Source organism: Marmota marmota, unplaced genomic scaffold (genome assembly GCF_001458135.2).
Source record: "Marmota marmota marmota unplaced genomic scaffold, marMar, whole genome shotgun sequence".
In the NCBI taxonomy this organism is placed as follows: domain Eukaryota; kingdom Metazoa; phylum Chordata; class Mammalia; order Rodentia; family Sciuridae; genus Marmota; species Marmota marmota.
In genome coordinates, this window is record NW_025999842.1 from 46088848 (window position 1) to 46101922 (window position 13075).

The 13075-nt window shown below is 32.8% G+C and overlaps 1 protein-coding gene across 8 annotated transcripts in view; it reads left to right on the forward strand.

Moving 5' to 3' along the window:
- The first annotated feature begins 299 nt into the window (after positions 1–299).
- Positions 300–13075, forward strand: part of Lama2 (laminin subunit alpha 2) — a 559330-nt gene continuing 546554 nt past the window's right edge. For 5 of the 8 annotated variants that reach the window (XM_048798119.1, XM_048798133.1, XM_048798141.1 and 2 more), the window contains exon 1: positions 302–520. In XM_048798119.1, coding sequence (XP_048654076.1) covers positions 409–520 — 112 coding nt within the window. In that variant the 5' untranslated portion in view covers positions 302–408. Of the gene's footprint in view, positions 521–13075 lie in introns of all 8 variants that reach the window. The other 3 variants (XM_048798152.1, XM_048798156.1, XM_048798128.1) reach the window with 2 other exon arrangements.

Below are 13075 nucleotides of genomic sequence, written 5' to 3' on the forward strand. Positions count from 1 at the left end.
TTGCCACAAATAATGTTTTCCATGTGTAGGGATTTCACAGATCCCAAAGTACTTTGGTTGGTGTCAACAACTTTTGTAATTTTAAAGAAGTTTAGGTAATGGATCAGGCTAAGGAATGATCCCATCGCAGAGGAAGGCGCGCTGTGGGAAATCCGGCCTTTGCAGGAGGACCCTTTAAAGGCCTGAGCCTGGGTGTCTGTGGGGCCGAGCGCCTGCGAAGGGGGAGAGTGGGGGAGTGTCCTCTTTCTCCCCCCACCCTCGGGCGGCGGCTGAGCCAAAGCCAGGGAGGGCTGTCTCCTCCTCTTCCCTAGCAGCTGCTGCTCACTCAGCTCTCAAACCAGGACCAGGGGACCAGGCAGAGCGACTCTGAGAAGCTCCTGAGAAGTGGATTCGCTCCGGGCCACCACGATGCCGGGGGCCGCCGGGGTCCTCCTTTTCCTGCTGCTCACTGGGGGCCTCGGGGACAGCCAGGAGCAGCGACTCCCACAGCGTCGACAGCCACAGGCGCATCAGCAAAGAGGTACCGTTGAGGCAGGAGCTTTTTGATCCGCATCCTTTCCAGGGGCGCGGCTCCTTACTTGTCCTTTCTTCCCAGAGTTGCTGGCTGGGACCGCTTTCTCGCTTTGCCCTCAGGGAGTGCGCTTTCGGAAAAGAGGGAGGAAGAGTGAAGCAAGTTCACGTTCAACTCCCTGAGATTAGTGTAGAGGGAATTACCTCCAGGGACGTGGAGCGCTCTTCATTGTTCATTTGTTTCTAAGCGGTCATGCTATCTCTATGCTTTCTGTAAACTGATTTATGAACTCTTTCCAAGAGGCAAACTTTTCCAATTGGGAAAAAAAAAAAAAAAAGAAAATAAAGTTTCTCCAAATCACATTCCATCCCTGCAGGGAAAGGTTTCCCCAAGATGTAGTTCATCTTGGAACTTTATGGAGGGCAGCTGATGCATCTTTTTTTAATTTTAAGCAAGTTTGTTTCCAATTATTTAAATGGGATTTGTAAAGTCGTAAAGTGTGTGGATTTTTTTCTTCCTTCTTAGTAATATTTCCAGCCTCACCTTTTCCATAATCACGTTCCCTCTCTGAAGCCTGTTTTTGTTGTAGTGAAGCTTCTTTTCTTGCTTAAATATAGAGGAGACTTTTAAGTCCTGTGTATTTTAAGACACAGCGACCAGATATACACTTCGGGGGCTTTGGAAAACAGTTATATTTAATGTAACTTAAATTATTCTCATCGGAGCATCAATGTTTATATGCATATCATTTCTGAAACTCTTGGGAGACTTTGAAGTGTTATTTTATCAGGAATTTTAAAAGAAGCACATTGCAGCATTTTAAAACAGAATTTGTAACATTATTTCAGAAAACATTGCTATTGGAAACCTGAGTCAAAGTAAAATGTTATTTAAGAAATACATAAGTTTTGTTTTAAATATCAAAATATTTAAGCTTTGGGAAGTTTGGATAAGGCTGAATTTGCTAAAGTTTTGAAATATAGTCATCCCTTTTCTAATTAATTGGAATGAAGCCATGTCGCATAGTTTTGCTGGTTGTTCTTGTTATAATCTAGACTTTTTAGGAGTACTGTTTTTTAAAGGACTGAAAATATATCCTAATCTTCTCACTTTAATAATAACTCACTGTTTATATATTTTATAAAATAAAAATGACCTTGAGTTCACTATATAACTTTTTTTTTCTTTTATTTTTTGCTTTTCCTTCCCTGAGAGGTTAAATGGGGTCATTGTGGCTTAAATAACAAGATTTTGAGACAGTGATTTTAAGAATATCTTTAATGGCTGCTTTAAGAATACTATTTTAAACTATTAATCTTTGTTTAATTACATGATGTGTTTTAATAATACACGGTATTTCATTACTGTTAGGCATCTGGCAGAGAGGAGAGGCTAGAACACCAATCCTTCTGTCCACTTAGAACAGGACAGAAGCTTAAAGCACACAGAATAGAGAGCAAGTGGGTTCCTGAGAATTTTTCCCAGCACATACATGTGCTCCTGCCTTTTCTGAGGTAAAATTAACAGTCTAGGCATAGCGAGGTGAATGCAGAAATGTTTATAATGCCATAATGTTGAGAGATTATTACGTATTATATAATAAGAAATCTTGAGAAAAATAACGATGATGTAAAATCTACCATAGACTACAGTATTCTGTATTAGATATATTATCATTATTATAGGCTATTTGCAATATATTTGGATGTCAGCTCTAGAATAAATCGTTGAAGTTCATTCATTATAAAAGTACATATAGGGCTGGGGATGTGGCTCAAGTGGTAGCGCGCTCACCTGGTATGTACAGGGCGCTGGGTTTGATCCTCAGCACCACATAAAAATAAAGATGTTGTGTCCGCAGAAAACTAAAAAATAAATATTAAAAAATTCTCTCTCTCTTCTCTCTCTCTCTTTCTTAAAAAAAAGTACATATAAAATATGTTTTGTGACACCTTAAATTTGTAGGTCTTTATAATTTGAAATGGCTTTTATAACATGATCTGTTTTTACCCTCAACTTATTATTCCACTAGGATCAATTTATAAATTGAGGTTTTAAGTAGCTGTAACTTGTTCCATAACTGATAAGAATAACTTAATTTTAAACAAATACAATCACTTTCCAGATTTTTTTATGCTAAAAAATCTCTTTTATGGTTTCAAAATTCCTTATTTCCTTTTTTTCCTTTTTCTCTCTCTCCCTTTTTTTTTTTTTTATTTTGACATGTTTGCTTTTTGGTGGTATGGTATTAATTGATTAAAGGAAGCTTTCAGTGAGGATCATTGGAAATGAGTTAGACAAGTATTTTCTTGCCTATCATCAACTGTTTTTCGATTATAGATGCTAGCACTGACCTTCCTGACCAAACACTAACTGTGTAGGAGTTCTGTTTTCCTTTATAGTACCAGGCCAATTTATTAAGGATTTTGACGTGTAGCAACAATTTTTAGATATTGTAATGGAATTAGAAACTTAACCAGATTTTTTTTTTTTTGCTTTTTAATTTTTTTGTTAAAATCTCATGTGGTTTCTAAAAAATACTGAATTATAGAATGAATAACACTGAATAAGTAAGTGTGGCAGTCCAAAGAAATTCTACAACTAGATTTAAGATCAACAAAATAGGAGTACAGCATAGTCAATGATTCTACATTTCAGCAAGGCAGTGAATAACTTTTTTTTCTAATTTTCTTGTGAATAACACATGCAAGTGGGAGCATAATGGTGGGTAAATTGCAACTGAGTGAAAGTAGTTTGCAAAGAACATTGCAGAGTGGATCATGGTCAATCTGGAGAGAAGTCTCAAGTAGTGTGACAGAAATTTTCTTATGTTCAACTGTCAGTAATGATTTTATGGCAGACATAAAATCCATGCTTATCATAATGTCAACTTGTCCAAATATGATGCAAGTGGCAAGCTGGTGAATAAAAGGATTAGCCATTTTAGAGGTCTTCACAGCTTGGACTGTGAACTAAGCTTACATGAATCTGACTTTATTTTTCTTAACTGGAGTTAAATAATTCTATACACCCTCTTCAGAAAATGTATGATGTCCTTTACATGTACAAGGATGAATCAAAGAGAGGATGAGAAAGGCCAGTTAGAGTTGTAGCAAGTGTAATATGAACATATAGTATGGCATAGTGACAGAAAATTTAATTCGCTTTCATACAGAGCTCATTGATGCAGACAGGTCTGGTCAATGCATTTCCTTCTGATGTATTTTATTCCTCATTGTATTTTATTCCTCATTGACAAATAGGAATAAATTCAGAGGAAGGCAAATAGAAGAGTCAAGGGTCTGTAAAGCTTTTCAGAGGAGGTATGTTCCAAGGAAAGCATTTTGACCTGACGAAGAAAAGATTTAGGGAGAGATAATGATAAAAGAAATCCTCAGAGTTTTAGAAGGATTGTTACATGACAGAAGGACAAAACTGTCCTTTCTGAAGCCTGAACAGATTTCCATAGAAGAATATGACAAAGAGGAAAGTTTACGTTCAATAAAATGGAGTAAAAGGTTGCCTCTTCCCCGCCCTTCCACTCTCCTCCGCTCCCCACTTTGAGCAGCATGCAACAACTGGGTTGTCTTTGGGACCCTCAACTCTGGAAATGTCCATGCTGCAATCAGATGTGCAGTTGCAGAGATGCTTTAGGAAGAGATGCCTCTGCTGAGAAAAAGTTGAGATGCATTAAGTCTAAGTTCTTTTTTGTAATTACAATACTAAGTCCTAGTATTGTAATCTATTGTTTTTGGATTGTATACTTGCGTTTAAATTTCCAAATTCTTATAAATGTCAAGCTAATGTTAAATGTATTAAAATGAGTGTTTGGATGCCTTCTAAAATTTAAAATAGAAAACATGTTTGAGACAATCCTCACACATTTTTGGCAAGAATGTTTAAACATTTAGCAATGAATTTTCACTTCACCACCAATTACATGATTTTAAAACATCCTGTGTTATATAAGAACAGTTTATAAATTTCCTAGGAAATTTTTAAGGGGTTCAGTGGGATCATAAACCTAAAATCATTATGTTTTTATTTTTTCTTTTGCTACATTATAACTGTTGACTTATTTATTATATATTGACCTACTATTTTAGTAGAAATGATTCATAACAGATAAAAGGTATGGCTGATAAGAATATATTCAAAATTGACTATTATAGATATGGAAGAATTAATAAAATTTGTATAAATTTTAATTTTATATTTTATTTTACATATCAGTGAATACAGATTTCTATGTTATTTCTAAGGATTTTCTATCCTAGGATTTCATGCAAAGTAATGAGCTGAATCTATCAAGAGTTGCTGGGTAGTATGAAAAATATGCATATGCTTTGCCAATTCTTCCTCAACTCACTTCAGTTACTCTAGCTGCTAAAATATGGGGAAATCATCACCTGCGCTTATAATAAGTAAAGTTTTCACCTTCTGCAGATATAATCATTTAAAGCTCAAATAGATATTTCAAGTGTTCTAGTTAGATATAACCATTGTAAGAAAAAAAATAAATCTGAATTTCATAGGAGGTATTAAATAATAATAAGAATTTCTGAATTAGTAGGATTTCTTGAACTTTTGTAGTATACTGCAAAAATTATGACTCAGAAAAGTTTCCTTTTTCATAAACTTCACATCTTAAAATTTTCTCAGTCCCCATTTATCTAAAGCAGAACATTGTCACTGTTGGTTTATTTATGCATTTGCTCAATACTAATCATTCATCGACAATGACTAATGTACTAGACATTTCAACTTGGACCTCTGAGACTGAAGCAATTCTTTTGGTCCAAACAGATTTAGCAAGAATTATTAATATTTAAACTTTATTCTGGGTCTCAATTTTCTTTCATAATATGTTGTAGGATTACAGAATATGTTCACAATAACTGGTCACAATGTAAGTGGGAGGATTGATACCTAATGAGATCTAGAATAGGGAAACTAACCTCAGGTCACCTGTCCAGTAAACCTTTCAGTATGTTCTCTGTTAGTAGCTGTAGACTGTATAAAAAACATCAGAAGGAAAGGTTCAGTGGCCACACAGATTATTTAGCTTCTAATCTAGAAAATTGGGGCTTAGGTTTTGTATAAACTCAAAACTTTAAACTGGGTAGCCTAAGCAGGCGTTTAAGCAGAATCCCAGGTGCAGTCAATGAGAAAACAAGATAGAGGTTAGAGAAAGACAAAAATGAATTTGCATGTGGTTCTCAAGACTCGTGCCAAGCTTAGTGTTCATCAAATAGACTGAAACTAAGCTAATTCTGGGCTTTACTTTTTGGAAACACTGAATTTAAAGATCAGAATTTGTGAATGAAATAGATGGGATTAGGTCTGGGTGTACTGGAATGTGGTTAATGTGTTCAGTGAGTAAAACACACACACACATACACACGCACACGTGAAGCTCTTGTGGAGCTTATATTTTGTTGTGATGGAGATGAGGTAACAGGCATATAACGAAGAAGTGATAATATGTATATTATATAGAATGTAGTGAGTGATAAATGTTCTAGACAAACAAATACAGTAGGGTAAAGAAGCCAGGAGTTCTAGGAGAGGAGAGAGACTGTTTGCTATTTTAAAAAGACTGGTAAAGTTAGGCTCAGTGAGAAGCTCACACTTAAGTTACACTTGATTATGATGTGAGAGTCATTCATACAGACATCATGTGGAAGAGTAATTTCTGTGCAGGGAACAGATTTATAATTTACAGCACAGTGAGAAGGATTAGAGAAGTAATGGGAGCTGGATTACATAGCATGTTAAACATTGTAAAGATTTTGCCTTATAGTCTTAGTGAGATGGGAAGGTATTGGCAAATTTTGAGCAGAGTTTAATAAACGCATGAAGTCACTACTGTTATGTACTTTCTCAAATAGGCCCAGATCCCTGGGACTCAAGCAACAGTCTAAGGGTAGGATTATGTTAGGCCGTCTCTTGTCTTAGATGCTCCATTCATGGAGGATATTAAAGTGGCTCCACATTTCAGAGCATTCAACTTCAGGTCTTTTCACCGTGAATCTCAAATGTATCTTTGGATGCTTTTCTTCTTTTTGTCATCTCTCAATACTATTTCATAATACAAAGTCAGTACCTCAGTAAGAGCATGAGTGCAAGCCCTTTTATTTCCCCCCAGTGTATCTGGAAACATGTCATAGTTTCTTAGAGCAATTTTAGCTAGTGTGTACTTTAAAACAAAAAGTAAGTTACTTACAATCCCACATGGACCTACGTGTATATTGAAGTTCCCTTTTTTATTATCCATTTCAATATCAAAGCTAAAGTTTAGACACTATTGTTAAAAGTGGCACAGTGATGTATTGATCTGATGACTTCTTTTATGAAATGGACTTTGAAATGTTACCCATTTTTACAATCAGAAGCTTATTCTATGCTCCATTTCGATTTTTATAACTGCTTTAAGGATCACTCTAAGTCTTACAGTAACCTTTGGACTAAAGTAATGCAATTTTGGCATGATTTAATTCTGTCATTTAGAACAAAAGTTACATGAAGAAAATTGCTTGGCTTTTCTGTTCTTTCCTTCCCTCCTCCCTCCCTTCCTTACTGTTTCTTTAGTATCTGCTTGTGAATAAAAGAGGGCAATTAAAAGAAATGAATTTAACTATTATAAATTTTAAGAAGATTTGTACAGCAAAGCTTCACTTAAATCTTTCTTATTAAAAATTAGTGAGTCTTGCTCTCAAAAGATAGTTTTGAGACAATCCAAATTTCCATATTGAGTCAAAGCTAAAGACATTGTCAAAGATGTACCAAAAAGATTAAAAATGTTTTCTTTTCCTTAAATCATCTTTAATGTGAATTTTAATGTGGGAATCTTACATTATTTGGAAACATACCATTTAGACAAATATCTTGGAGTTTGTCTATTAGTGGGTTATTACTCCTAACCCCAGCCTTCCGTGACAAGCTTCCTCTAGTTCAATAGCAAGTTAATCTATGCAAATCCCAATAATGAAAAACTGAGGACCTGTTTAGTGTCTGGCATTTAAGAAAGGCACTTCAATAGTCCCAGGATCTCAGTGGACCACTGAGCTGTGCTCTACCTCAAGGCTCCTCATTCAATTGGTCTTTGGTGCTAGAGGTAGATTGGTATATTAATATTTAATAAAGTGAGCATTGATCAAAACCTTTACTTACATAACAAAGATTTTTAGTAGATTGATTCAATTAATTTATTTTATAGCAGGAAAATTATGATTCCTAGCAACTTGTCAAGGAAAAATAAAATTTCCAATGCTAGTTTTATATTTAGAAACTAAACAGCAATGGGGGAGGAGAAGGCAGGAGGATCACAAGTTTGAGACCAGCCTCAGCAACTTAGTGAGACCCTAAGCAACTTATCAAGATCCTGTCTCAAAATAAAACATTAACAAGGACTGAGTATGTAGCTCAGTGGTAAAGTACCCCTGGGTTCAATCCCCAAAACCAAAAGTAAAAAATAAAAAACTAAATCATGTCCCTCCTCCTGATTTTATGAATCCTGAGCCTTCATCCTTTTTAATAAAATACACTTAAATTAATATTTTCATTTCTGAGTTATGTTAGTCTAATTTGAAATCAGAGATTCATTAAGTATTGTTAAAGAGTAAGAAATTTGAGGAGGAACGTTCAGGGGATACCTTTATTTAAACACAAACTACTTAAAACTGTGTAGAAATATATGCACACATATGTCATTAGTTAAACCTATTCATAAAGCATTCATCAAATTTTAGTCTTTAAACTCTTAGGACTTTGATTCCTGGACTATAAGAAAGTATTGATTAGTTCTTTTTTGGCATTTGTGATGTACCTTATAGAAGTTACTTAAGTGGGTCAGAAGCATAATGATATTTATTATGTAACGGTTTCTTTTAAAAATACTCGATTTGTAAATGTCAGTGAAGGAAAAGAGCAAGAATAAAACATATATACCTAAATACCAGAGTGGGGTTAATTTAAAAATTTATCATCAAGAAATTTAAAGCTTTGCTATCTTTATAAATAGATTTAGACTTCCATCTGAAGTGAACTCAGTTAAGAGAAAGTTTTGCAACCCTCTTAGATTCTTTGAGGGTGTGCATGTGTAGGTATGTAGTATGTGTAAAGAGCACATCATGTGTGTATTATTTAAGGCTTAACAATCACAGTACCTAATTAGTATGTTTAGTATCTTGATCATTAGTTTTTTGTTTCCTTAAGTCATTAGATTTTTTTTGGTATCAAAAAAAAACCTAGAATAAGGGACTCTAAGAATTGAATTTCTGGAATTTCTAGTTGCCTTGGTGAATGATTATGGACCAAAGGATAAATTGTAAGTGGAATAATTCTCAGTCTAATAACTATTGTGTTAAAACTCTTAAGGTATAGCTTGTAATATAGAAAGTTCTATCCCAAAATGGAAGTGCAGATAGTAGTTTTCCAGATCAAATATGTGTTTTCAAAAGCCTATGTAGCTGTCACAATTGTCTGGCTTATTGCCTGTCTTATATTTTCCAGTTACTTTCAGTCAGAAGGACAGCATGAATCTGTACAATTGTCATTTTGGGGCACTACCTTATTTATTGATTTGTTGTGAGGTGTTTGTGGAACTTAGACTATAAAACATAGCATGTAATGAGGTCTCAATAAATGTGAATTTTCAAGATGCCTAAAAAAATGAAGTTTAGAAATTATTATGGTGTTGAGAAATGTTTTGGCTCAGTGAAACACTTTTCTACAACTGTGTGGCATAACAAATTCAACTGGGATTATTTATGAAAGAATTTGGTCCTATATTTAAAAACAAAGATATAAGAATTCAGTTTTAGTTAGAATTTCTATCACAATCATAATCAGAATAAATAAATAGTATTTATTCTGAACTTCATGGCATAGCCTACAGTAATTATACTTATCACCATATACCTACTTACACTTTCAATTTCCACACTCATTTCTCTATTAGGGAAGTAACTGAATAGTAGAAAGTATGTACATGGGAGATGGTAAGAAATGGATTCACTGCCAAGTTACTAAATAATGAAAAACAAAGGACTCAGTCAATGGAGTTTAAGTTTCCTCTTAGTGAAATAGAATTGTTAGAAAATACACGTGAAAATAATTGGCAGTTAATCAGGACATATTAGCTCTTTCCTTTCTCCTTTATTATTCAAACATAAAGCCCAACAATTATATTTGTAGTGCATATGACTCACCTCTTTGCTTAAGAAGATCAAAATATTCTAAATTTTGAGTATTCCTTAAGAGATTATAGATGGCAAACTAACTCATTGTAGAGGGGTTGAAGAATTCTGTCAGAGTTACCCAAGTCAGTAACAGAGATAAGAAGAGACAAGTTCCTATAATTAGCTAATAGTTATGTTAGTAGCTCAGTGTGAGAAGTGATTTAAAACAGGCTACACAATGGAAATTTTAGCTATTCTTCGTGGCTATTTATACTTCAACTGAGATAATTGAAATTATGTTTTAAGACTCTCATTAATAAGCATCCATTTATTAAGTACTGATAAACTCTAGTTTTAGAACTCCTTTAATGCACATAATGAATTTTCCTTTAATATATGTAATGAGTTTAGAAAAATGTGTGGCACATAGTGTCCCATAAAGTTTAGTTAGTTATTATGAAGCATATGTCCTTATTGACACCTGCTTGGGTAGAGAAGACAATTTATCATATTTGACACACAATATTATTTTAGTATGGTCTTCAGTGATCTTCAATGGAAGCCCAATTGGATTATAGGAAAACTCTCAATATAAAGAAATTATATTGATATTCCATAACCACTAAGATGAAAAAAAATGTTCTTAAAACACATTACTTAATACCAACAATTTTTAGGGTGTTAATCTGTGTATTGAATATAATGACAAATTTCAAAAAAAAAAAAAGAAAAGAAAAAGAAAAACTACCTCGGAAAATCATGCAACACCTAACATATTTAGGGAAAATTGATTTTTAAAATTAGGAATATTGAATTTTCAAAAATATTCAGATAAAACACTTTCTATAGACCCTTTACCATCAAAAACGTTTCAAACATACTGAATATATAATGTTCAACTGTTTAATTTTTTATTCTGATAAATTAGAAAAAAATATCAATGGATTTGCAATTGGAACATTAGAATAAAAGTCTTGCCACCAGCCATCCCAAAATATATTATAAACATTGTATATGTCATTGATTCTGAAACAATTTTTGATCTAAAAAATGGCAATAGACTGTTAAATCTATCTCATGAGATTTCTGGAAGGGCTAAATGAAATATGCCATATAAAGAACATTATTAATAATAATGTTTAATAATATAATAAATGACAAGGCTGGCCTTAGGCATTACTGAATGAATTGAAGGTTTGCTGTGATTTCCTTCCCCCTAGTAGCTTTTAATATATTTAGTTATATATTTTCAAAAGCATATAGCACATGGTTTTCAAACATGATGCAAATTATTTGTTTAGTAAGCATTATACACAAAGCATTGTATATTTTGAAAGCATATATACATTACTACAGAAAAACAAAATTGGTATCTGAAAAATACATATTAATTTTCTACAAATAAAGAACAAATCTTAAATATTTAGTGAAAATATAAAAATAATAATAATAGCTCAGGAATTCTCTAACTTTTTGAGTCAGGATTCCTTTATACATTTAAAAATAATTGAAACCAACTTATATATGGCTTATATTTACTATTTTATTGTAATATAAATTGGAGTTGGAAAATTTGAAAAATATTTGTTAATAAAATAATAGTAATGTAACAATTACATGTTGACAAAAATTATATAGCTTTATGGAAAATAATTTTATATATAAAACCTAATTAAATACCTTAATTAAAGTCTAGTTTAGTAGAAGAGAACTAGGTTCTCATTTTTGTCTCTTAATTCAAATTATTATATATTTATTTGGTTTAAGTTTGTAAAGAATTATACAGTAACATATCTAGGAATGATGCCAAGAAAATCTAAACCTATATCAGTGATATTTTTGTACTGTTATATTAAAATTCACTGCTTTATCTTGCATTTGGAAAGAATTTTATTCATGTGTTCTAATATCTTTCACTGATTATTTGGAACATATTGATCCACTAAGTTATGCAGATCACCCAGAAATTAACAAGTTTTATTTTAAAACATTTTAAAATTATATTTTTATATAATCACTGATCTAATCAGCAAAGTCTTTAAATATTAGAACTTATTAATCTCACAGTGGTAGAGACAAGATTTTCCAGATTTTATTTTCATTTGCAAGTTTAAATATAATTATTGATCATTTTTTTGGTAACACAATTACTTTATTTCCATGAAAATATCTATCAATTAACTAAGAATCAAAAATTATAATTTGTCAGACACTTTTTGGAGTAAAAAATATATTTCCCCAAAAAGTATTATTCCTAATGTATTTAGGTTTTTATTTTTTGCAGTTCTAAGATCAAACCCAAGCCTTTAAACATGGCCCATGCATGACATCCCCACCCCTGATGTGAGCAAGTTTTAACATGAATTTATTAACTTAGTCAGTCCTTGGGGTTCAAAGTGAGCCCAAGGGCAAAGTTGGAACTGAACTACTACAAAAATGACTCTTTTTTTAAAAAAAAAAAATTTGTAACATTTTTGCCTAAGGAAATAAACAAAAGGAAAGAGTATGTCATCTCTTTGTCAATCAAATATCTTTTTAAAATTTTGTTTTTGTGTTTCTCATTGACATGTAATATTTGTATTTCAGAGGTACAGGAATGAAATTCAGTTTGTAGATACAATGTGTAAAGATCAAATCAGTATAGTTAGCATTTATAACTCATCAAATATTGTTACTTCTATGTGTAGGAACCATCAAACTCTTATCATCTAGTTATTCTGAAATGCACAATTGATTTTTGTAGGCTTTAATTTCTTTTTGTGACATAGAACCTTAGAACCTTAACTGTGCTTTGGAACCCATTAGCTTCCCTCTCTCACTATTCCCTTCTGTCTATGCCTTCTACCATCCAGTGACCTCTATTATATTCTCTGCATCTGTGTGAGTGACTTTTTTTTAAACTTCTGGATAGTGAATGAAAACATGCAGTATTTATCTTTCTGTGCCTGGCTTACTGTACTTAATATAACATCCTCCAGTTCCATGCATGTTGCTGCAAATGTCAGGATCATATGTCTATATTCAATTTTTGAGGAATGGTCATACTGTTTTTCATAATGGCTCTGCTAATTTGCATTCCCACCAACAGTATATCTCAGTTCCCTTTTCTCCACATCCTCTTCACCATTCATGATTTCCTTTTCTTTTTGATACTAGCCATTCTAACTAGAGTGAAATGATGTCACATAGTGGTTTTGATTTGTTTCCCTGGTCATTAGTGATGAACTTTTTTGATATACTTGTTGGCCATTTGTATAACTTCTTTTGAGAAGTGTCTGTGTAGGTTATTTGTCTATTTTTTAATCAGATTATTCATATTTTGCTGTTGAGTTGTTTGAGTTTCTTTATATATATATATATATATATATATATATATATATAT